The 26,853-nt window shown below is 36.9% G+C and overlaps 1 protein-coding gene across 1 annotated transcript in view; it reads right to left on the minus strand.

Moving 5' to 3' along the window:
- The window catches only part of ANKRD31 (ankyrin repeat domain 31), a 54,398-nt gene that overhangs the window by 12,655 nt on the left and 14,890 nt on the right, over window positions 1–26,853 (minus strand). The window contains exons 9-22 of the mRNA XM_088535621.1: window positions 26,502–26,632; window positions 23,771–23,950; window positions 21,004–21,146; window positions 18,662–18,812; window positions 18,224–18,285; window positions 15,777–16,242; window positions 14,946–15,201; window positions 9,253–9,371; window positions 8,041–8,183; window positions 5,350–5,513; window positions 5,284–5,298; window positions 4,791–4,866; window positions 4,272–4,356; window positions 1,927–2,023 (exon numbers count right to left, since the gene is read on the minus strand). Of these exons, the coding sequence (XP_088391747.1) occupies window positions 1,927–2,023; window positions 4,272–4,356; window positions 4,791–4,866; window positions 5,284–5,298; window positions 5,350–5,513; window positions 8,041–8,183; window positions 9,253–9,371; window positions 14,946–15,201; window positions 15,777–16,242; window positions 18,224–18,285; window positions 18,662–18,812; window positions 21,004–21,146; window positions 23,771–23,950; window positions 26,502–26,632 (2,088 nt within the window). The remainder of the gene's footprint in view (window positions 1–1,926; window positions 2,024–4,271; window positions 4,357–4,790; window positions 4,867–5,283; window positions 5,299–5,349; window positions 5,514–8,040; window positions 8,184–9,252; window positions 9,372–14,945; window positions 15,202–15,776; window positions 16,243–18,223; window positions 18,286–18,661; window positions 18,813–21,003; window positions 21,147–23,770; window positions 23,951–26,501; window positions 26,633–26,853) is intronic.

Consider the following 26,853-nt stretch of genomic DNA (forward strand, 5'->3'; position numbering starts at 1 on the left):
CTAGAGCCACAAATCCACCATAAGAGCCTTTTCTCCTAAGCCCTTTTCCTGGGACAGTTGATTGACACCTTACTGGAGACAGAAGAGTACCACAACGTGTGGGCAAAAAGAAGAGCAATATAGTTGGCTTTTCACTCCACCCATAGCAGAGATGCTGTGCAGGCACCACTGCGTCAAAACGAGCCTGCGAGGGGTCCAGCGCACAGCAAGACCATTCAGTGCAGAACACGGTTAAAATCACAGCGTGGCAGTACCGGTGCCCAGTGTTGTGCTGTAAGATTATTTGCTATTGCATGTATTCATAAACCACGAAACCATCAGCATATGAGCACATTTGTCTCTGGGTAAGGAGTAAGCCCTGGCCTGGACTGGCCATGAACCCTGCACACTTTTCGTAGCAGTGTTTCTTCAGAAAAGCTCTTGCTTTGTTGCTATACAGCTCAGAACAAGTTGCAAAGCTTCCTGATACAACCACAACTGAAGAGCAAGTGAGGGAAAGATAATGATGATCTGAATGGTACAGGCAAAGTATCTCACAGATACTAACACAGACAGTGCCTTTTTTTGGCTCACCTTTTTAATGGGGAGACACATTTTAACACCCTCAAAGCAACAAATAAAAATGGAGGAGTATTAGTGGGATCTGTCACAGGGTCAACTATCTGAACAACAGAAAAATGGAAAACAGGCTGATGCTCCTTCATCTCATGTAGGTTCATATATTATTAGGCAAAAAGTTATATACTAATTAGTTAAAAATAAACTGTTCACCACATAAATAATAAAAATAAAATATAATGTAATTTGGCATGTAGCTCATTACATTTAATGGATAGATGTTGCATTAGCTGCAGGGCATCTGCATTACTTCAGAAATATTTATCACCCTGCTCTGGAACAGTTTTCTCAATATTAGAAGGCAGATACATTTTTATAAATGCTAAGTTAATTATGCTATCCTTTATATAGTCACTGGTTTGTTCCCGAGGATGATGTGGAATCCTAACTTCTCTGCATATACAAAAAAAATCTCTTCTTATCTATGTAATTTATATATCTTATCACTTATAGCTGGGAAAATGCTTCATGACAAAGGTGTTTCAGTCTTTTTCAATCAGACAAGTTGTATGGTTTGTTACAGAACAATTTGAAAGCTGTATACTGTAGCTTTTACACGACCAAACAGAAACTGCTCACGTAAGCTACACACACACACCCATATCAGATGGCCTAGCAGCATGTGAATATTAGGCCATGCTATTAGCTGTGAACTCATGCATGACCAGTCTTCAGGTAACCACTCTTAGAGGAAAGCAAATTAATTTCCTCAGGCAAGAGGTCTTTTCAGATACAGCAGCAAGAAGCTGACAATTCTTACAGTCCCCACTTCTCCCAGCTCACGTCCGAGGTGAAAGAGAATGAGGATAGTGGAAAGAGAATGAAAGGAAATAGTTGTGAGCCCTGCAAGCCTTGTTCTGAATTGCTCTTGAGAGCTGCTGGGTGATCACTCCCAGGCTAGGATTGCTAAAAAAACATTCCCTGCTGGAGACAGGGATAGTCAAGGTAGCATGTGAGTTGTTACCACTTTCCTTCATCATGCTGCAAAAGTCAAATGAAACTGCTCACACCGCCACCCCCTAATTTCTGCTACAGTTTTTCTTTCAGCTTTTGTTGTGTTCACTACCTAAAAGTAGGGCTTACAGAGTGTACAGTAAATGATTAACGTGAGTTACCTAAATCCTGAAGTTCTTCCTTGATGTGCAGTCTTATTGCAGGAAAGTGAGGTTAATATGAATCACGCTTTAGCGAAAGCTTTCCTCCCTGTTACCTTATAGTCTCTAACTTAATATCTAACAACCTAATCAGTGTTGCTCTGTTTTAAAAAAGGACAGATTTCTATGAATGCAAACCTTGTATTCTACCTACCTGTATTTTTTAGCAAGTGCATCCCTTTCATTTTTCTGTTTTGAAAGCATTTCATTCAAAGTATCTTGTATCTGAGACAGTTTTTGGATATATGCATCTGTCCATATTTTGACATAGCCAAAATGAAGATGGCAATAAAAAGCAGAGAATAATTATAACATTTTTGATGCAGCAAGTATACAGCCAAAGAATGAACATACTGTTATAGCATTAGATGATACTTTCATGCACTTTAAAAGCTATTTACATGTAAGTACTTTTAATTAAATTCTTCATAGGAAAAATGGAATACAAACTTACATTAAAGGTAAGTAATCCAAGTACTAGAAAATTTTGATAATCAAGACCCTCATTTAGGAAGTTATTAAGAGAACAGGGCAGATAAAAGCACTACTGGATGGTTGATAAGCTCTAAAACTTTCTGAAAGTCTTTGTGTTGTGAGAAACTGTACAACATGACAGTTATATGAGAGCCTACCTGCAGAGGTTGCAGTCTTAAGAAAGTGGCTAAAACGCTTATGTTTTAAGAATTATAAAATAGTTCGATGAGCTAAGATTGTTCCAGGTATGTGCTAGAAAGACATGTACCACAGTTTTACACAGTTTCATTTACATATTATAAAATGAAAATGGCTTATAAATTTTCCTTCAGTGTTAGCTACATTTCTTTGCAGCAATTAAACATTAAACAGAACATCAATTAAAATTCTTCTTTAGGCTTATGTCTAAAGAATGTCTCTTATGTCTCTTTTCTTAGACATAAAACATAACAGGAAGCTTAGCAGTCATGTCTAGGGGATAGCACTAGAATAATATGCTAAGCTAAATGCCTATAATCTATTTATTTAAATTCTCAATTAAGAAACTAAAGATTTCTATTATTGTTGAAAAGGAGGAAATTGCAGGACTTAAAAAGACATTTATAAAATGTTTCCAGAAAGCTGTTTCATGATACCTACAAACATCTACTTATTTATTAAAATAGAAAAATATTAAAATAGTTCTCTTAATAAAGTAGCTTAATAGAGAAAGGCTCTATTATTTAGAGCATAGTGTATGCATGTAAACACCTTGAGATTTATATTCCATATTGTAAAACTCTGTATTCTTCTGTGGTCTCATTCAGTTTCACTGGCCTCCTCACAGGCAACAGCTGTGGTTTTATTTGAGAGGCACCAGAATGGTTTTGTGAAACCATGTGAATGGGTTTGCCAATAATGGTTACAGATCACCACACTCACTTCTCTCACACACCTATACAGGAAAAGTCTGATAGTTTTTCTTTTCCTGATTCAGGGAATTGCATAGATCTGTTTCTGCCTTATCATGCACAAATGCTTTTCCAGACATACAGGCCTCGGCATATTATACCATCTATCTGTTTGTCAAACATCTTTTTCAAGAACTTTTTCAAGTGATTTTGATTACTTTTCCTACTGCATAGATTTGACTTGGAAGCTATACAGCTGCATAACTTCATATTTCACAGTTATTTTAAAAAGGATGACTATTTGAAATATAATTTGAGCAGTTTGAAAGCTCCAAGCTATTTCCAACTGGGGAACTACAGCAGATCCCACAAACACAGTCACAGATCTGGGCTCTGAGTAGCAGAAAATAACTTAGAAGTAGACTTGGAAGGGGCAGCAGAGGGAATTAAGGAACCTCCCTTCTGTCAGGGGGAAATATTTTCACAGGCCACAATTGCTCCAACCTACAAAGCCATGGCCAGCTGACAGAGGCAGTCAGGGAGAGAGACTTTATAAAAGGCACTGTGATCTCCCAGGGAGTCAGTGTCACTTAGGAGGCGCTGGAGACTAATCTGAACTGAGGCTTGATAACTTAAGACAAATGACATCCCCGGGCACCAGCATCTCCGAAACTACCCATCATCTACAATGCTTATGATTTTTCTTTTTTTTTTTTTACCTCAGAAATTATTTTTAGACCTTGAAAATGCAGCCACACTATAATGAAATCCACTGCTGCACCCACTGTTGCATATACAGAAAAAGCTGCTCTTGGCCAAGGAGAGGCTCCTGCAGAATCCCAGGCACTCCTGACTAAGCAGTGTAGCCAACAGTTCTTACCTAATGATCCCTTTCCAGACCATCAGATGCATCTGAAACACATACTATTATTTGCATGTCTCCAGGTGGCATGCTTCCTTTTCTTGTTATCATACCCATTCCCATGTAAAACGGAAATACTTCTGTACCTATATTTGTTATTAAAATGTTACACTCTTGTATTTTCCAAAAGGAGATGCTCACTAGTTTTAAAACAATATTAGCAGATAATTTACAAAAAACAAAAACACTAAAGCAGCTTGAATTTACTTCTACCTGCATCTTTGGAAGTTCTCAGTTCAAGAAGGAACAGTTCCTTTTGCTTTTGTTCTGTATCTTGTATGGCAGCATCAGACTCATGCTAACAAATAGAGAAATAATTCTAAGAGGTAAATGCACCACACAATACAGTCCCTGATTAGACTATTTCTAGATATTTTCATTTTCATGAAAAAAAATCCTTACACTTCCAAAGGAGCATTTTGAAAATCTGATGAGAATTTCAGGATTGCTGACCTTTTTCCATTCATAGGAGCAATAACAAAAGTATGTAAGTGTTTTCCTACAATAAGTTCAAATGTGTAGGAATCATGAATACAGAGAAGTGGTAATGTACAAACTTACAAACTATACTGCGAGGAACCACTTACTCTGCATGATGCTGGTCTCCATACAGACTCCAAAGGGTTAACTATTTTAATGATATTTTAATATTATTCAGTCAGTAAATGACATTATACAGTACTACATTGTGAAGCAGTGTTACAAAGCTCTTCTATTTTTCATACTTACCACACTGCATTTCTCATATTGTGGCACCAAAGCTGCATCACCATTTTTACAGTAGTCATTACAAATAAGCTTTGATCTTCTTGATGTAGTAGCATGATTATATTTCCTCTCTCCATAATTAAGAAAGAATAAATATAATTTAAAAACAAATTACAGTAGCATAACAGGTTAGATTAGCTAATACAGGTTACAAAGATGCAATAGCAGATTATATAATGAGAAAATATCTTGCACATGTAAATGAAATCAAATTTAGGTAGTCTACGGAAATAGTCCTTAAAGGTACTAATACTTTTTACAAAAATACAAGGTTCATGAAAAGGAAAATATGGAAGATAAAGAAAATCTATGGAGCCAATTATGCCCTTGCTCCTCAGATTCTCCAGGGGGAAAAATCACATATCCTATTTTCTGTCTACAAATAAACAATAACTAAGAATTGATAAATTAAAAAAATATCAGGGTCAGGAAAGACGCCGCTCTGCAAATCAGCAACGTCCTAATTTTATTGCTTTCCTTGAGACTACAGTAGCAACCTAGGATTTGCATTGTGAAAACAAACTTACTTACAACCCCAATAGTTTCCAAGGAATGTCCAGAGTCAATAGCACCGAAAGACTCAAGCAGTTCTCTCATTTCATCATTATGAGCTTTATCCAGAGCATTTTCACTAGAATCATCTCTCTCATGAGGATTTGCTCCATGTTGCAGTAGAATTCTCACTGCCTATTATATATTGCTAGTTATTTGTGTTGTGTACATATCATATCATACAACTATGTGTATTGTATCTATCATGAGCTATGAATAATAAAGATTCAAATAAGATATACTAAAATCTGTTACATTTACACTCACAATTCAATCTAAATGTTTAACTGGCTTTTTAACAGAACAGATTTGCATTTTACACTTTCAATTTTCCATTAAAATACACAAATATTTCACTACTTGTTAAGCTTACTATCTTTAAGATATAGCTATAGAGAGCAGTTAGGAAACATGAAAGATTTAACTTAAAAGAAACTGGATAAAGTACAGAAAATAAGTGATTTTTTTCCCAGACATTTAATAGTCATTCTCTTTTTCAGCTACGTGCACTGAAGATTTCTGTCCAACTTGTACAGCTCTGCTTAGTTTTAAAATGTGGAAATAATATTAGCAGTATCAGTAGAAACAACTATCCCTTAAAATTCAGCTCATAAAAAAGTATTGACAGGGTCAGAGCTTGGAAGTTAAAGAATTTTTGTATTATCATTTCCCATCTTTAGCACTTCCACTTCTATCCTATGTTTGTATTTTGGATATGTGATGAATATTCAGAGTGCTGGTAAACGTCAGAAAGAAGAATACTTTACAGACATTCAAAATCTTTTGTGCTGTCTTCAGAACAGTGCAGTAATCAGTCATAACCTTCTCTGCTGGTTTCAAACCAAAAAAAATACTGAATAATAAATGTTTAAGAACCCTACTGAGAGATACCAGGCCTGTGAAATCATCTCTTCATTTTACCTTTCCTCACTGAAAAGGTGTGATGAAAAATCAGAATAGAGGTGGTACATTTGAGCCAATCTGGCTTTTTTTTTTTTAGTTCCCTACAACTGACTGTGCCAAAATATTTGATTTGTTCATTCAAATAAAGGCAGACATTTGGCCAAGCAAAGGCGGGATCTAAAGCAGCTCCCCTGACTGATGTTTCTCAGCTCCCAAGCTCAGAGGAAGCCCCAGGCTGCACAGGGGAGGTCTCCAGGCTGGGGAACCCAGGGGCACAGAGGTCTCAGCCCCACGGCCACCGACACTGGTCTGTATTGGGGTTGCCACCTCTGCCAGGGGCCACACAGCCCCATGACCTCCCCTTACACTGACATGGTTCTTCAGCTGGTTTAGGGAGCTGATCTAAACAAAGCCTTGCTTTTGTAGGATTAGTGTGTAGGTATTTCAGCTCCCTGAGCTTTCTGAGTGCCTATAGACACCCGTGAGTTTTAAATATAGGGAAAAAAAATCAGATGCAATGTTTATTTATAGCAACGATTTTCTCATTCCTTTGCTAATTTTGTTACATTCTCACTGAAATGAAAGTGGGAAATAACCCAGACAAATTAAATGCAACTGCAAGGCAACATCAGCAAGGCTCTCCCATGTAGGATTATTTTCTGATTGGAACTGTTCCCAGAAATACGTTTTTGACAGCTGGCTCTTTAAAAACAACCAGTCGGAGCGTGGCCACTGGCAGGTTTCACGCACGCAGTGTTAAGGGATCTTAAAATGTATCCTTTGCCTTGTTCAAAAGTCATAACAATTTATCCTATGCTCTTAAAATAGGATGTAAGTTGAGATAAATTTCCTTCACAGTAAACTGAAATATTTTTAAACCAGAAGGCCAAAAAAAAATTCAGAATAATTTACCAGAAGAGAAAAATTATGATTGAATGCATTTTTTAAATAAGAGATCTAATTTTTTTTTTGATTACTGCACTGCTTTCTTCACTTCAGCAAAGCTACTCCTGATTTCATGTAAAGAGGAAAAAAAAAACCTATTTGAAAATCAGTCATTTTTTAATAACTCATAAAGATTTGCCTCTTTTACTGGCCCGCAAAAGGTCCCTGCTTTCATAAGGCACTGTTTTATCTTCTGGTACATGTATTTAACCCCAAAATTTTCAAAAGGAGATGTATTCAACAAAGTTTATTGAAATTCTTCTGATTAAACTGAGTCTAGTTTCCAAAATATACAGGTATGGGCGTTACCAGAATTATTCATTAATTTTGGTTAAAACTGACACTCATGTTTGTCTGAAAAGATCATATTTTGAAAAAAAAAATCTAATGCTTTCTTCAAACATTATCATTTTCTTCTTAAAGTAAGTTCTGTGAGGTTAATTACATTTGCTTTAATTTCTTCTAAAAGGAAAATATCTACACATCTATTTAAAAATACCTACATCTTTTCATGACTTAATTTGAGAATACTGTGGGTTTCGGTGTTACTTAGCAGGAGATTTCTGATTTTTGGGCGGTGAGGAAGAGGGGGGAGAATAAGGATGGACGGATGGACTTAAAAATCAACTACCTGCTGAAGAAAAATTCTTCATCTAACGTTAATTACTTAAGAGAATGTTGATTTCCTAAGCACAAACCAACACTATAATTGTATTGGTAACTTCTTTGACTTCCCTTATTTAAATGAGGACTTTTCTTTGCTTGCCCTTTTCTGGAAGTTAGGCCCAAGAAAACTACTGCAAAAGTACTGTACCTCCAAATAGTTGCCAGAAACAGCGTCATGTATTGGCAAAACACCATCTAGACTTCTGCAGTTAACACTAGCACCAGCTTTCAGCAACTCTAACATCACTTCCGTAAATCCCCTGACAGAAGCTTCATGAAGTGCTGTCCAGCCTAATAAAAGCAAGATGACATATAAAACACACAGCTGATTTGAAAAAAAATCATACAGATTGTCAATGAGCAATTACACACTTTGCTGTATTTAACGTACAACAAATGTCAGACTACTCTCTTTTAGGCAAATTCTAAACAAAGAAATCCTAAAATACTGAATTATTTCTTGTCTATTTTAGTTTACATCAGAGAAAAATGCATCCAGTACTAACTGGAAAAACACTGTTTACTTTTCTACTACACAACAAAAAATAAAACAACAGAGTAGGAAGAATATAAAAACTCAGAAGCATTATATTAATAATCTGATTTCTAATCCCAGATACATGTTGTGATATCAAGTGTGCCGGGAATCCAGAATGGAACGGCACCCATTCTGAGACTACAAAACATTTAGGAATCTACATTTAGGAATAAAGAGGGAAAAATAATCTTGCAAGCTGATTTTTAGACTTATTTCCTGAAGAAATAAGGTGTGTGTGATTGTGCTTCACAGACATACGAATAGAAGAGGGCATCAGCACACTCAGAAAACCAGCCAAGCTGATTCCCATCTTGTTTCCTAGTTTCCTAGTGCCCAGAGCTGCCACCTGCCCCAGCTGGCAATTCGCTCTCTGCCACCAGGCTCCTGCGCAGAGGAGCCCGGCTCACTAAAGCCTCTGCTGAGGAAAGGCTGCGCTTGGGCTCCTCAAATACTTCTTCCCATCCTCTCCCCACTTTGAAAAGTCTGGATTCAATCCGAAATTTACATATGTAAATAGATGTATGCTCAAAAAAATCGTGTTCTTTGACAGTTTTTTTATAAAATATCTGAAATTGAAATCTTTGTAAAAAAAAAAATCTACGCTTCTTATTCAAGAATAAATAACAATAATGAAGAGCCAACACCTTTTAAAGCTTTACAGTTGCATTGTTTCAAGAATCACCACAATTATACCACAAATCAAGAGCCCATAATTATATAAAAATACATAAATTATATGAAACTATACAAGCTGTAAGAAATTACGCAAAATTATATACTAACTATATCTCAAACCAAGTCATTAGAGAGAAATACTCAAACCTGCATTGTCTTTTTCATTGACACAAATTCCAGCTGATATTAGAGTTTTCACCAAAGACAAATCTCCTCTGATAGCAGCAATATGTAGCTGATTTTCTCCTTTTGCATTTCTCTTCTTTGTCCAAACTCTTGTCTGATAGGCCACATGTGAAACTAGAGCTTCTTTTTTTGCCCGTTCTAAACATATTGGATTCTCATTAGGAACAATTAAAATTATTTCATTATAAACAAGGAATTAACCTTCCTAGCTCATTTGCACTAACGTAAATCTGTGTAATACTTTTTCCTTACTTATTCATTACTATTAATTGACTGCATTAAGCAGGTACTGCATAATATATCAGACAACACACAGACCTTTTGCCAAAGAATTTACATTTCAGATCTAAGTGATTTAACAATAGTGTAAGAGATTAAGGATAAAAAAGGCCATTAAGCAACATTGAGCAAATTTACACTATATGAAGGTAGTGAATATGTCACACTTCTTCATGGACTCTTTTAAAGTTACCAGGCGTGCCTGTTAGATACATAAAGCATACAGATAAGGGTTATTTAAGGAAACATATAAAAGTGAAGACCTAACTGTCACCTCTTTCCCATTCCTGACCCTGCATTCAGCAAAAGATATGCTTCTATGCAAGGTATAGTTTGCAAGGTATATGCAAGGTTTCCTGTGCCACGTGCTCTGGGTGACCCTGCGTGTGCAGGGGGGTTGGACTGGATGATCTCTAGAAGTCCCTTCCAACCTTAAGCAATCTGTGATTCTACGATCCTGTGTTTTTTGCAGCTGTGGTGTGACAAAACCATACAAATCTTCAACAAATGGGGACTGACATAGCTCAACTGCCTCTTAATTTCACCCCGTTCATGATTAAAGTCATGACTCAAAATAAACTTGAAATAACCCTTCTCTTACAGGTTCACCAAAACAGAGGACATCTGCTTGAAATTTCATCACACGATTCTCAAAAAATAAGCTACCCCTCAGAGCTCAAGTAACAAAATTGCAAGAGATAAAAAGACAACAAACAAAACTGTAAGAGATAAAAAGATAATAACTGATTTTAAAAACCCACTCACTGAGTCCTCGTATAGAGTGAGGACATGCGATCATTCCCTGTCTAAAAAACTGCTACCAAAAAGTACATATATGGGCGAATCTGCCATGCATGTTAGCTTTTTTCTTGCCTCTGTTTCTGCTTCTTTAATATTGGGGAAAAAAAAAGAAAAAAAAAAAAAAGAAAATCAGCGGGTTCTTTGTCTGATTTCTTGAAAATTTGTTCAATAAATGGGATTGTAAACTTTTGCATAAGTGTTTTCAATTTCATACGAACAATTACTGCTGTTGCATCCCGAACTTTTCTTTTTCTCAGCAGACAAGCTGTCTCCTCAAATATTTCCAGTTATCAGTATCTATTGCTATCAAAAATTTTCCGTGATTTGACAGCAGACTTTTTCTAAGTTACTCTTGCCTTTTCCAAGGTTTCCTTTAAAGTACTAAGCTTGTCACCCAAGACTGCCTGGAAACATTTTAGAGACATACTGCAACATGTTGAAGACTGACAAACAGCGAGATTATATCCATCCTAATTCTAAACTGGCTTGCTCAGGTACTGCTGCAGCTGGAGCACAGCAGCATGGAGTTGAGAGGAGATTATTTTAACCTGCCAGAAAGCACTCAGGCACCCATCTTTGCATGCTTACACTTGGCCCACATTATAGTGGGTCTACATGAAGATTTCTTTTTAGAATGAAAATTGAGATTCTAGAGCATGTAGAGAGCTCACATTATTCAACACGCTCCTCCAATTTGAGCCCTCCTTTTCTGTAAGATAATGTATTTTGTCTGAAAGCTTCTAGGTCGGGACTCCCAGAGCAATCACCTGCTCCCCTGCTCTCTCACTTCTTGTCCCCTCCGATTCATGGGAGAATGTCCTAGGGACTCCTTGGAGAGGCAGGCAAAAAGAAGGCCCACAACAGTCCATTAAGCTAATGACCCTCAGCAATACTGGCTGCAAGTGAACAGAAATAATTACAAAGCTTTCCAATTAAGTTGTCGTGCATAAGAGTTTTCTTCACATTTGCCAGGAAACATTTACAAAAGAGGGAGGGCCATTGTTATGGGAATCCTAAAGGCCCGGCTCTCTGCGGAGTGCATTGCCAGGCGGGGCAGGAGGCACCATCAGGAACTTGGCAAATACAAAATCCAGGGAGTGTGTGTACAAAGGCAAAGTGGAGAGATTGCTGCAGCCAGCAGTTGGACCAGATTGGAGTACTGTATTTCAGGGGTATCATGCTTTAAACAGACACTTTACCACTGGTTGACGAGTAATTCTTTTCATAGCTCAAACTGTAAGAAAAGAACCAAGGTGTTTGTACCTCTCCTCTATATATAAGTGGAGCAGGAAGACACAGAACCTAGTCATTTAGGAGGTGACTGACTGTAGACAGGCGAGGTGACATTGCATAGGTGATGACTTCAGAAGAAGAGATTTTTATTCAAGAACAGAATGCTGTAAAGAAGACCACTGAGGACAATCAGATAAGATACAAAAGCCAGTTAATGACAAAGAGGAATGACACAGAGAAAAAAAATCACTACCAACAACAACAACAACAACGAATTGCCCAAGTCAAGAAACATTATCCTGTCTTTTTTTCTTTTTCTTCTTTATTTTTTTTTCCCTGCTGCAAGCTGAATGTTACTGCCCCTGTTCCCAAAGCTATACAGAGGGCCACACTTTCCCCCATGACCTTCCAAACAGTTACCTTTTTCTGGGATGATGGAAATAATTAAATTATAGCTAAATAAACTATTATGTGAAGAATTTCCCTTGTAGAAAAGGTGATCTGTGAAATGATATTCCAGAGAAGATCACAATGCAAGACCCATGCTTTTTTTTTAAGAACTGTATTCATAGTAGGAAAAAAAGGGGGAAAACATCCCACATATTTATGGGTACATAAAATAAATACAGATGCATTATAGATCTATCAATAAAAATCAAGCTCAAGATGGAGCAGGAATAGACAGAAGCTGCAAAAAGAGAAGGAAATTATTTCTATGTTCAGTGTTTATTCTTGCAGTAATTAATAGCAGGTGATGACATTTATCACCTTTCTTTCCAGAGAGAGTTGAAGTAACAAGGAAATCCTACAACAAGAGGAAGCAGGTTGGAAGCGGGGAAGTTAGGTGCTGGCATTGCCAAATATTGCAGAAGCTGAGGGCAAATAACAAGAGGAAGCACCTGCTCTTTTCCTCCTCTCCTCCACCTCCAAAATCAAGGAGATAGTAGCCAATATGCAAACAAGAAACAAGTTATGACCTGAGGTAGGAAAAGGAAACCACATTCTGTACAGCTAAAAGCAGAAGAGGAAAAGAAGCCTGTGACCATCAAAGAGACAAGGACTGGCAAGAACTTCACGTAGCTGGGGATATCCAGGAAAGTGTTGGCCATGGCATGGTGAGCGCTACAGGGCAAGGCAGAGACTGACTGATGACTCCTTAATTTGACATACAAGTCCTGTAAGCAGCCAGACAAAAGTTCCCAACCAGAAAATAATCCTTGCTAGAGAAGACAGAGATGGAAATAATAACCTGCAAAACACAAACAGTTTTTGCAGAAATTAAACCAATATAGCTCTGAAAGGCAGGTTTTTGAAATCAATAGTAACACTATATCTATTATTTGCAGTACTAACGCTGTATTATTGGCCTCTTCCTATATCACAGACAACTTCAAATAACCTGACAAAATGCTGAAAAACAGAACATCTAAAAAAATCTTCTGACAATCCTTACAAATCCTTTCTGTTCCACGAACAAAATAAGCGGTCTCATTTTTCTGGAATATCATGCCACCATCAATGAAACACAACGCTTAGAAGGTTGGTTTATCTCTGCCTCAGGAAGAAGGAAAAGTACCATTCTCTGTAGAACAGTCAGGAGGGTATTAGGCAGACAAAAAAAAAAAGGGGGGGGAAATAAAGGAGCATCTCAGTCAGATGCCTGTGGAGGTATCCATATTTTGTGTGTGTTTGTGAGAGAAAGAGACTGTAAGGGTGGGTGTGCATAGTTGCTATTACACTGTTTTAAACATATACACTGCCTCAAAAACAATTTAATCAATGTAGGAGCAAGAAACCCATTGAGTTTCAAAATATATATGAACTAATGCTAGTATCAAGTTATGTTCCACTCAGAGACAATCTGACCAAAGTTTGACCCATAGAACACAGTAATGTGTAATTGTAGCACAAGTAAAACAGTAAATTTTTTGAAGCCAAATCCTCTTTAAAAAGTGAATACGCTTAAAAAAAATTGAATGTCATATACATTCACTCATACTTCTATAAATCTCTATCATTAATATACATTTTCTCATGTACCTATATACCAAGCACACATTTACACTGACCCTGTAGCTCTTTAAAAGCACAGTTTCATGAAGCTGAAGCAACTATAACTAAAAACCATTCAGCAGAAAAAAATCTCAGTATAAAAATATGAATAACTACGAAATGTTTCACATTTTCCACACTCAAGACAAAAAGCTACATTGATTCAAAAAATAATCTATCTTAGGAATGGAATTGTAGAGCATCGGTAAGTGAGAAATGAAAAAAATGAGGACTGAACAGCAACTATAAATATGGAATTGCAGAAAAGGGCAATGAAACCCACCAAACAAAAAAACAACAAGGAAAGAGTCACGACCAGCTAAGATTTTAAGAAGACAATTTTTAAAAATCTTCCCCAAATTTAGAATGATTATAAACAAATGATAAAAAGTCTAAGATAATCAAAAAGGACAAATGCTCTATTGTGTATCAAGGCAAAGTGCCATAAAGTGTTTCTATCATCTACTGACACCTTTCTTTTAATTTCAGTACAAGTTAATGAGAATCCCAGACGATAGGAAGATTAATGCTTTTAGAATCAGCAGTCCAGATACATTGCATCCAAGAGTTTTAAGAGACAAGGTTTCTAAGTCTGAGAGGGCTATGGAAATTCCAGAAAGAAACAAAATACACAAGAGGCATGCCAGCTTTATCAAACAGCGGAGCGAGAGAAAAACACCTGTGGGTTATGATCAGTAATCATAGGATCTGAGCTTTATCTAGGTTAGCAAAGATAAATACAGGCCTTAAACACAGGACAAAACTGCCAAATAGAAAACTCTATGTACAGGTATAAGCAATTATACTTGTCAGAAATAAACGCTAGATCCTTTATCCATATACAAGTAAGTTTGTACAGCACAGCTAGAACTAAAACTGCTATCAAAACAACCAGAGCCTATGATGATTTGTAACTGCTGAGGATATGATTTCTAAAACATAAGTGGATATATTTCTGCCAAATACAAAGAATGGAGGAGACAGATTTTATTCTACTGTACATAAAGTAGTTAGCTGATGACCTATTGGACCCTACTTTGAGCTCTCATTTATGATTCTACAGCCCTTTAAGTTATCACACTGAAAAGGATGATGAACACAGCATAAATAAAACACAACAAGTATGTGAATTCTGTACAGATGTTTCAGCAATATTTCAGGAATTTGAAACTCACTGGAGTATTTGCTCTACCTGCTATAAAGATATTTCCACACCTTCTTGCTCATGTACTAAAAAGTTTTCTTCTTATATGTCTGGAAGAAAAAAGCCCTTATAAAATATCATTAATTTTTCACCTGGTTTCTTAGATGTTTTCTGTTTTGATCCTTGTTTGAACTGTGATTGATTCAATGAAACCTTGCTTTTACTGCCACTGGAACACAAATCTGTCTTTTGGCTTGTCTCCCGAGGGTCTAATTTTACTCTTTTAGTTTGGATTGCCTCTGTTTCAGTAAACTGTGAGAGCACATCACTCTCTGCATTTCTTTCTTCTTTGTTTTTTTCAGTGTCTTCTGTTCCAGTTCTTTCAGCAAACACTTCTTCATCTGTTGGTTGAACAAAAGAACTGAGAGTATCTTGTGGCATAACACTCAGTAATTTCAGAAACAGCAGCTGATATCAAAAATTATTACCAAAATGAGCACCTACTTTTGGTTAAAATATCCCTGCAGTAACTCATTCAATTCAATTTTTGAAAATCTTTCCAATATAATAAATACATTATCCACTATTTACTGAAATTGAAATTGATTTCAAGAGTTCAAAGATTCTTTGTGAAAGAGGCAATTATTGTTCCTCAGTATTTAAAAAAATAAGGAATTAAGAATTTCATTCTTATTAATGTAATTAATATTTTGGTTGCATTTTGATAAATTGGACTTGCATACAGAACAGCCCCACAAAATACAGATCACAAAATAGTTCATCTGGCATGGGAGACTATAATACAGCCTCTTCCATGTTTTTGCTATTTATTTATAGTGATATATACACTCTAGAGATCCACAGTTGCATTTTTTTATATAAAATTTTCAGAAAACTCCTAAACTAATTATTTTCAAACAAAACAAGGCACCTGTCTTCTGGGAAGTTTCCTGCTCAGACTTGTCTGCATTAATACCCAAATGAAAATCTGCTTTTTGGTTGGTCTTCTGAAGATCCTCTTTTTTTCTTTGAAGTGCTTCCTTTTCTGGGAGCTGTAAAGCTGTAGACCTCATCTCTGAACTGATGGTATTTTCAGGTGTTTCAGTGAGAAACTCTACAGCCCTTTCTTCTGCATTAAGCAGGACACTCTTTCCCTCCTCTGGTTGTTGGTCTTTTTGTTCACTAGAGCTTAGCACCCTACCGCTGCAATTTACAGGACTTTTGGAAACACCTTCTCCATTGGTAGATGCTAAGAGTTCATGTGGTAACAGCGTTTCTGGAGTTATTTGAAATGTTTGTTGAGTACAATAGATTCCCTCTTCAGATATATTTGTAAAAATGTTTTGCACCCCATTTGCCGTAGTCTGCTGCGATATATCTGTGCTGTCTGAATCACTAAGATTTGCACATGCTGATTCTGACTCATCTACCTGTAAAGAAATCTCTTGCAACAGGGGCAAGGAAATTTTTGAGCTTGGAGACTCTCCACTAATTTTGTTTCCATCCACATCAGATTTAATTTGTTCTGAATTTGTTCTCATACCACTATTTAGATTCCTGCCATTCAAGCTGTCTTTACTAGTCTGCTTGAGACTATGCTGATCACTCTCATGACTTTTGACTGCCTGCTGTAACTGGGAAGGTGACATGCCATGAGGCAAAGCTGTGGAAAGTATTGTCTCAGAACAAGGTTCTGTTACATCAGTAGACTCAGACTGCTTCAGGGACATTCTTTCTGCAGACACTGATGCTGTTGGGCAATTGTTCATCTCCTTCCCTGTAATGAGGAAACTTGCAGTGCTTTCACTGTCTGTTTTCCATTCTTCTGGAGAACGGTTGGTTTTTCCATTGTTACCACTATTGAATCCATAGTCCTGTTGCATTTCTGTCTGATTTGGTAAACTCACTTTTCCTTCAACATCAATGGTTCTGCAATAACTATGATCATAAATACCTACACTGAAGCTCATTTCATTAGGTCTAACATCAGGGAAAACTGCTTTCTGTTTTTCAGTTGTTCCTTGGTTTGTAGTGGGATGTACAGAAGATACATATGTTTCATGTTTATTATTTTTCTCAGTAATTTTACTCTTGGCAGCAGCCTCTGCCATATCAATAACAGATTTATCTGTCTTTTTTGAATCTGAATTTGTATCTTTCGATTTTTCTTCATTCAGTCCATTGTCTTCCAAATCCTGGAGAACCTTATTTTTTGTATATGTCACCAAATTCTCTTTTTTTCTGCTTTGGTCACTTTTCGCAAAGCCTTCCTTTGATGCCTTAGTATGATCATGTTGAACTGTGCCATCCACATTTAATTCTGTCTAGAAAATAACATATAATTCATTTCACTTTGGGTAAACTATTTTATTATACACTGAAAAAAACTGCTCTATTGTAATATAAGCTGCTTTCCTCTGCTTGTGCAACTTATTAAGAGAACAGGAGAGAGAAATTAAAGAACTGACAAGCACATATGTAAACGTGTAAAAATTAATGAGTGAAATCAAAATATTACTTAATGCTTTACATTTTTATTTATTTGTTAAAATTTATCTGAATTCAATTTAACATTCTGCCTTCTAATAATTAAATCCTCTGGGAAACCCTCTCTGCAATGAGCTCAGCAAATTATAAATAAGGTAAAAAACACAGCAAAAATAGGAATTACTAATTCTTCACTATTTTGCCACAGAACTACTCTAATGGCATGTGGCTACCTGAATTCTCCCACTGAGGAGGAAAAAATCATCTGTGCGGTGCACTATGCATTTCAGGTATTACCAGTTATCAGTGTTCAAAGTGGAGAAAATGGGAGAGAGAGAATGTGGCTTTAAGCTCTGCGAGCACCAAAAGCTGCTGCGCAGTAGAGCCAACAAGGCAGCTTCCCAGGGTGCCTCCCATTGCTGTGAAGCAGCAGCTCCCACAGCTCAGGGAGCTCTGCCTCTCAGGTGCAGACCCAGGCAACCCCTCTGCAAGGCAGAAGCTCCCTTATCCTTTTCTACACAAAACAAACACAACAACCTAGTGCACACAGGCAGGAAGCAAGAAGTTTTTCTGCTACTACCATTCAGGCAACAGGTCACTTCAGTTAGGTTTTTGCAAGTCCCAGGAGGCACCAAGGTACCATCCTTCTTGTAAACTGTCTTTGCAGCACTTGCAAAAGCTCAACAGGAACCACTGCCAGTGAGAGGATGCATCCTGCGCCTTCACGAGGCTGCAGCTAGATGAGTAGGCATCTGCTGCTCTTTGCCTAAGAATCTGCGCAATGTTAACCTTGCTTCAGTCCATGCTCGGTGCATGTTAAGCACTGAGTAGGTTAGGCATTATTTTTGAAACATGTTTCGGAAACACTCTTCTGCTTTAGTTTACTGAAGCCCATAGCAGCCTACCCAATTAACATCTATCCCTTTAAAGAAGTACCTGGTGCAGGCCGGTATGGTCTGAACTACGAGCACTTAACATACGTTCGGCATCCTCTGCAGCTGAAAAGAAAATGAGAGATGACGAGCAACAAGTACTGATAAAGGACAATAATCTTTTGTTGAATGCATATTGGATCTTGTTCCCAGAATCTTGTAAGAATAGCACCAACCACCTATAGCCAGCCAGAAAATAGAGAAAACCCTTCGAGTTTTAAAACCATAAACATATAAAATACCATAAAAAAGCATAAACATATAAAATACATATTAAAATATCTAATAAAGTCTTCCTAGTAGCCTTATGGCACCTCTCTGTACCACAAACTCAGGCATCAGACAATGAATTATTAGTTGCAATTAAAGAAATACAGTGAAATAGACTTTTTCAAATTCTCCATTTAATAGTGATGAGTATGCCAGAAGACTTCATTCCTACCTGGTATCTCTTCTAAACCTCTTCCAGATTTTGCTATGTAGCTTTTAAGTAGGTTCCTCATAGACTGGTCAGAAGCTTCTTCTAATGCACATCTTCCCATCTCATTTTTCAATAAAGGGTCAGCTCCATACCACAGTAATAATTTTGTCAACTAGAAAAATAAGTTTTTCAGATTGTTTTTCTTCTAAAGGTATTTTTCCTTGCATAGGCTTCTCTCTAATGTGCACAACTCCATGAACCACTAAAAAGAAGTCTAAGGTTTATCCCAAATATTCCCTCTCTATTCCAGTTAATACGTCCCAAGCATTCCCCTAGATGTGTCATTCTCGTAACATCTTACTATATTCATTTTTATAAATTGGTTTCAGTGATTAACATGCCAGTCTTAAGCCAAGGTTTTTTTTAAAAAAAAACAAACAAAGGGTAGAATTCATCTTCCCTAAGCTCTTAATTGGTGGAAAAAAATGATGGTTTTAGGGGATGAGTCAGCTCACCTATTGAAGATGCCTGCTTCAGGAGAAAACAATTTGTGCTGTAGGTGTGCCTATTTCTTTCTTGCAAATACAGATGAAAGTCATCCAGAGTTCCTTACTGACATTATAATTTCTTTACAAATATGTAAAGCCTAACCTGTTGTTATTCAAGCAGAAGACTACTCTATCAAAACATTTCATCTACCTCTGTAGAATACTTTTAGAAGTCATGGAAAAAATTTCATCTGATGATCGTCTTTCTGAGGCCAATCCTGCCATTTTATTCTACTCTACAATGTTTTTGCTTGTATCTCTGCCTTTCTCCCTCTTCAATATCTATTACCATTTCAGACTGGGCTTGACTCACATCCTTCACCCTGCATTAAAATTCCCTCATTATTTCTAAGCAGTCTTTCACTGAGAGGATCACTAATGAAGTTCTTTCTCCATCGACACATTCTCCTAACATCAGAGCAAATCTGAAAGAGCAAATCAGATTTTGCCATATTATAGGTAGGGAAAGGGATAAAGCAGTCAAAAAGTGTATTTCCTATCTATAACAATAACTACACCATGCAGAGAACATAACTTTGAAAACAACAGCTCCGAGTATCAAAAGTCATATTACTGAATCACTACGATGCTCTACCTGGGCTAATCAGCAGCAACAAAAAACTAACTCGTGGAGGCTGCTGCAGAGCTGCAGCTGTAATTCCCCAAGCAAACACAGTCCCACCTTACAGCACCCTTCCCTGGGTACACACAAGTTCATGTACTCCTTCAGACAGCTTTGTGCTGAATGATGTTGATGCTCTCCATGAGATGATAGTTTCCAACATTGTTCTAGTTGCCGACCCCTGAAAATTATCCATGGAGATGCAGAGCCCTGCATGTCTAACCATGGACCATGGTATCTTCATGGATCTCTGAGAAATATTTCAAGAACCCTTAACAGTCAGAACTCCACAAGCTGAGAACATGGAGCAGAGGAGAAAGCAAGTTCAGGTTTCTCAAGTCTTGGAAAAAAACGTTAACCATAAGGTTACTGTTGCTCTTTGCTCTAGAGAGACTTGAGGAAAAACAGATTAAACATTTCCTTTCTCTCAATTTCCCAGTTGAGGTAATACTTAGAGACAGAACTTAATACATTCCACAAAACATTTAAAAACTCGTAAGTGAGTAAGTATTAGACAGTAAATGCACCCTTTCAAAGAAGGTAATAGCGAGCAGCCAAGCAAGACATGCAGAACTCCTGCATATATCTTGGTGACACCAGGAACATGCATAGACACATGCAAGAAACCAGCGTCAGACTGCAAGAGGGTCCAGAACTGAAACCACCGCATTTGGCAACAAGAATCCTGACTAATTCACATTGGTCATTCAGTTGACATTTTGTTTAAGACCATATAAAATATAAAGTCATGTTTTTCATAGTTGTCCATGCTGTGTGTTGATACACAGAAAGTGTCATGCGTGGCCGTACACCATACCACAAATTTACCAAAACAAAACAAACAAACAAAAAAAATAATTAAAACTCCAGAAAACTGCTCAGGTCATATAATGATTCTGCAATGTGAATATAAAATAAGTAAAATAACTAGTATTAAATAGCAGTAACCTATTCCTCTGTATGTCACCCATTGTCACTAACAGTTGGAAAGACAATCAATTTCTGCTGCTGCAAATCTTATAAAGTGTGTGTTTTACCCTACAGAAGTAGGGTAAAAAGGACTTGACATCTCCTAAATTTACTCCTAATAGGAAAAGATCAGCCCCTATGTAACAACACTACCTGCCTTTCTGGACTGACAACAAGAATTTGCATTCCTAAACCATAATCTGTGAACACAGATTGGAATATACCTCATAATGACCTTCTCTGACTGCGTCTTGTAATGGTGTTATTTTTTTACTTCCTCTAGCATTAACGTCAGCTCCTGCTTTCAAAAGCTCCTTTGCTATCCTATAAAGGCCTTCCACGCTTGCTTTGTGTAGGGCAGTCCAGCCTATGAAAGAAGAAAACAGGCAAATGAAACCTGTATTTCAAATTTGCATAAAATACTTCGTAAAAATTACCAAATAGATGACCCTAAAGTGCCAGCAGGATTTCAGATATATATTAAAATGATAAAAATTGTTGGATTTTACAGTAAGTTGTATGAAGAAATGTGTATTAAAAAGTTACCAGATCTCATCATCTTTATGACTCATAGAATGATTCCACCCATGAAGACGGTACTGAGGAAAAATAAATGATGGACTTTGAACTGGGTTTTGCTTAGACCTGTATCAGCTATTTAAATAGTCATTATGTGACAGTGTTCTGTAGGGTGAGAAAAGCAAAAAAGACAGGAGACCTTCCAATTTATATCCTGCAGTCTCAAACTAGCACACCCTCCAGAAAACTATTTTGATGAACCACCTTCCTCTTCTACCATCTCCCATTACTGAAAGGTTGTCCAGGCCTAACGCACATCCTAAATCTAGAGTTAAATATAGATTTACAAATAAATTTAAATATAGAACCATTTACTAAATATAGATTGCTTATTAAGACTGTTAAATGAAAATCTCTAATGCTGTCAAAACGAGAAGCAAGCTTCTGAGGCTTTCTTATCCATCAAGCAACCTGGAATAATGTATTTATGTACAGAATTTGGTTTATTATGGGCAAAGTACACTGCATTAGATTGACAAAAAACTTACTACTATAAGGTGCTGCTCTTACTTGCCTGAAACTCAGCTGTTTAATTATACTGTTTAACACTGACAGTGCTTCAATATGAATATGTTTAACAGCATCACCTATAGAGTATTTTACTTCTATTTATAATGCCTTAAAGCTATTTCATTAATAAAATCTGGTGATTTCGCATTTTGGAACAAAAACCTGAAATCTTGGAAGGAGAGGAGAAAGATATTTCACTTGGGTGAAGATGCCTATTTCTCTCCCATTAAATATTACACTGTATCCTGATACTATAATGAGCTTCTGAAAGATTGCAGCTAGCTCATGTTTAATAGATAATCATTAGAGTTTAGCAACATGATTCTCTAAGGGCTCTGTGCATGTTCCAGACTAAGAAGCAGAATTTTCCTTGCAACGACTTTTTCAGCTCCCTCTAGACACTCTGAATCAATACTCAAAATGAGAGCACGTAGATTCTCTCTCTATAACCCTTGTACTAATACCCAGGCAGCGAGAGAGTGAAGAAAAAGAAATCAAACAAACAGGAATTCAGTAAGGTACTGAAGCAGAGCACTGAGGCAGATGAAAAGAAAAAGCCTCGTGTAAGATATGGATAATTGCCAGTGAAGGGCATTAAAGAAAGAAATAGGGCACAGCGACAGAATATAACCATTTGAGTAGTTATTCCCAGCCCATGAGATGAAAGCACATTTCAGAATAGCACAGGTCCAGCAACTCCTTTCTGATTACACCTCCTTCACCAGAACAGAAAGAAGGAGGGTCAGGTCAGCCTCTCATCTCTTCAAAGGGTTCACTTAAAACACGTTTCATGCACTTGTGTTCCTTTCATACCAAAAGAGACCGGCCAGAGTCTGGCGAATGAAGAAACCAGAGCTCAGCAAAAGATGCAAAAGGAGAAAAAAGAAGCAGGAGAGAGGTCAATATCTGGAAGCAGTGCCCTTCAGTGCCCTCCTCCATAAAGCCTGCAGCGCACCCATGGTACCAACATTGCTCTGTTGTCAGCAGATGGCTTCGAAACCCACGAACAAAATCTTTTTTACATTTACCTCTAGCACCGAGGTCATTGCTAGCTCAAACAGCAAAGTCTGAATCCTATCAATCTGTCAGTCAGTAGGCTTCAGAAGACAGAACTTCTAACTTAATTTTGGTTGGTTATAGTCATGCATTATGCAATAACTAATTGCACATCTCTTTTTTTCTTTTTTCTTTCTGTTCCCACAAAACAGTTTTGAAGTCTTCAGCCACTGTGTGAGAGGGACAGTTTTCTATCCAATGAGGCAGCTGAAACAAGCAACTGATACTTCAGGAAAGGTACGCTTTTTGCCATATTGTATCACATATGAAACTGGAACTGTGGAAATGGACAACTGTTGAAAATGTGCACAGCTGGCCATTGCTTGTCATTCATTTTTTTTGTGCCCAAGATGAAACAAAATATGAAAAACATCAGGCACTCACAAATTAAAGGAATTAAAATAGTTCTAAGCTATGTAGTTTAACATGCAAGAGGCATCTAATCCTCGAAATCTCAAGCTAGTCACTGAAATGAAAAAATGAAAAAAAAATGTGTAAAATATTTCACTGATTGCCTAATGAAAGAGCTATTACGTGATGAGCATGCACAGATTGTCGAATTAAGGCTGAGTAAACCGTGTCAGCATTTCTTAAGCTTCTGAGCACTCACTTTTTCAGGAAATTTTTCTTTTCTAGGTATGCTTTTATATATAGGGTCTACATGTTTTCTTATGAACAGTTAGAAGGTAATTTCTAAAAATCAGAACTTTAATAATCTACTATCTAGCCAAAAAACTACATTATCTTCATTGTATGTCATTAAAAATTTGTAATATGCACATTTATTACTTATATCCAGGTACCCGTTTTGAAAATAGGTTATTTTTAACAACAATTGCAACTTACCACCATAATCCGAAACATTTACATTTGCACCAGATTTTATTATATTACAAACAAGGTCTATATCTTCATCAGTAACAGCTTTATGCAGCAAGGTCTCTCCAAAAATATTCCTCCTATTTATTCTGCACCGTGGAATGGGTAAAATAGGATTTGCCGAATTCCCAATAGAGGCTTCTTGTCCTGAAAAATAATTCAAAAGGTCTAGAATTAACTTTCAACTCTTACTCTGGCTTTACTTTGCATTTCAGTTAGTGAACAATCTTTCTGGAGACAAAAAAATAATGTTAATTTAGTTTAATGGCAATGAATATATCAAAAGAGATGTTACCAATGAAATAATAATCCCTTTCAATAAAATATGCCTTTTATCACGAATTCCATAGCAAAAATCCAACTGAAGTTCAGCACAGAAGAACAAGACTCTAAAAAATGTATTAAGTTTAGACTTTTTGATTTTTAATAACATTTTTGCAAAGTGCATTGTTTCCAATTGGTTGATAAAATTCCTATTGCAGGTTACAATTCTTTCCAAGATGAGCATTTCAATAGCTGTTCAGTTATTTAATAATTTTCTTTTTCTTAAAACCATATTTATCAGCAATTCGTTTGTACTCATTTACGTTTTAAAGCCTCTGCTGCATTGGCAGAGAGGTTTTATATTAGGATAGCGAAAGATATGAGCTCCTCAGACTACCTTACCTTTTCCCTTTGCTTCACCAGCAGCTCAGTTAGGTGTGTAATGAGGAAAAAGTGAATAGTTGGGACAAAACCCTCATTAGCTATCCCCCTGCAAATTACCCTGCCTTGGGTTCCGAGGCCTGGATATTAAATATGCATATATAACAAATATTTTAATTATTAGTTTATTATTTAACAAGCTCGAATCTATCTCCCACTATGCAGCCATACTTTACCAGCAGAGAACCCTCCAGCACCTCTTCAGCCTATGGGGAAGAGAACCTGTACTACCGCCTCTTCTAGAAAACAGGGATGGAAGGAGACAAGGAGGGACAGAGGGCTTGCAGGAACACACAGTATATGGCTCGGGCACTATTAGCTAAAAACCTTGGGTTCAGAAGGACAGTGGGCAGCAGATGTAGCTCACTGGCCCTAAAACTCTACCAGGTAGCAGGCATAGACATATTGTTTTAAGCATTACGTGAAAAACAGGTCCTTCGGTTACAGCTGGAACTCATCAAGACTCCTGTCTCTACTGCTTTGTACATCATGATAGACTCTGAGCTCAGAATAAATCATTCCCATGTAGCTTTTTGTAGGTCCCATGTAGCTTTTTGGAAATGAGGTGGTATGGATTTACTTAGCACCTTTTCAGCTGAGCACATGGATAGTATTTCTTCGCTACCGGTCTAATCTTGCAAGACCTTAATCATGCATGATACTACAGTCCCCAGTCAAAACTGGTTTCAATGAGCCAGGCAGCTCAGGAAGGACAAAACCACCTAGATACAAGCAGAACGACGGGCCATTTTATGCTACACTTAATCTGTTTTGACTGTACACTGTAACTTAAAGAGGACTTACTCCCTGTCACCTCCACCTGCCTTCCCTGGGTCAGATCCAGCCATTGTGCAACGCAAGTCATGCCTGCGGATCCAAACAAACTTTTGTGGGGTTGTTTTACTGGTGAATTATCAAGCAAAGCTGATTGACAGTACTAGATCTGCTGCAAAATGGAGGTAACCACATCAGGTTGGATTAACATGAAGCTACCTCTGCAGGCTCATTCCTTCTGTAGAAATCATGCTTAAAACACCAACAGCTTGTTTTTCAAGTGGAAATTACTAAGTCAACTTGAAATACAAGTCTTGTTAGTCATTCAACCTTGAATCTCATAAAAATGGTGCTTCCACTGGGAATAATGAAAACAATGAAAAAAAGAGAAGGGTTGCTAAATGGTAGTACAATTATTCATATTTACAAGATCTGCAACACAACTGTTACAATTTGAATACTTCCAAACTTTGTAAGCTGTTTAAATGCTGTAGGTGCACTGATAAAGCCAAATTGAGTGGGCTTAAAGAAAAAAAAAACTTTAAAGATTATTCTCTTAAAGAAAGGCTTGCTCTGGAGTGAGCACACGGATGAATTCTGTATTCTCCCACACACTTCCCGGGTAAGCCAGAGGATTTCTTTGCTTGCCAATTCATCTTTGAAAGATGAAAAATAGCAATCTTTTTCTCTGACAAAGCATGTTGGAAGGCAGAACACTTCAAAGAGCGCTTAGTGACTGTGGTAGTGAAGGCTCTATATTTAACACAGACAGAATAACAACAGGCATTTAAAATAGAATAATTCGCTTTCTATAGATCAATTCCTGAGGGTGGCATTGCCTTCAAAAAGACATTGCAGCAAGAATATTAGATTACAGTATCAGAATCTACAACTTCACCCCATATGAATATATTTTTACTTTTGCTTTTCAGAATACACCCTATAATTTTTATTTATAATATTATGTGATAAAACTTGCATCCTGAAAAGTTTCTCGTGGCTCAGGTTTATCTACACCAGTCAACCGTTATGTTGCTAAGATGTACATATAAGCAAGGAAATTGTGTAAATCATCAATAATTTATCAATAATAAAAAATGCTTACGGCATCTTTTAAAAATAAACACGTGTCACAATATATTGAAAAGGCTATGAATTATATTTTATTCAGTACACTTGCTCAAATAAAAAGATAAATAAATATCAAAGAACATCTCACTCATTTTCTTTTGGATTCTTTTACTTCTCCTTGTTCGCTCAGCATTTTTATTCCTGTTCAGAACTGTCATCCTTTGACATATGTTGGTTGCTAGATCCTGCTTGTCATTAGAAGTAGATTTCTGATTTTTTCTGACAAGAGATTTGCTTTAGAATCAACAAAAATATTATTTTCTCTATATACACTAAATCAAGGTTTATAGTACAATTAAAAATATAAATACATTTAACCTTAAAATGACATAATAGTATTAACCTGTATTTGCTAACTTTGATAGTACTGGAAAGAAAACAAATTAGGGCAAAAACTGATTCTCAGATCTGCAAGTAAAATGTTAAAACCTTTACCTTTG

Source organism: Tinamus guttatus, unplaced genomic scaffold, assembly GCF_059628265.1.
Source record: "Tinamus guttatus ecotype Peru unplaced genomic scaffold, ASM5962826v1 Tinamus_guttatus_pri_ptg000637l, whole genome shotgun sequence".
Taxonomy (NCBI): domain Eukaryota; kingdom Metazoa; phylum Chordata; class Aves; order Tinamiformes; family Tinamidae; genus Tinamus; species Tinamus guttatus.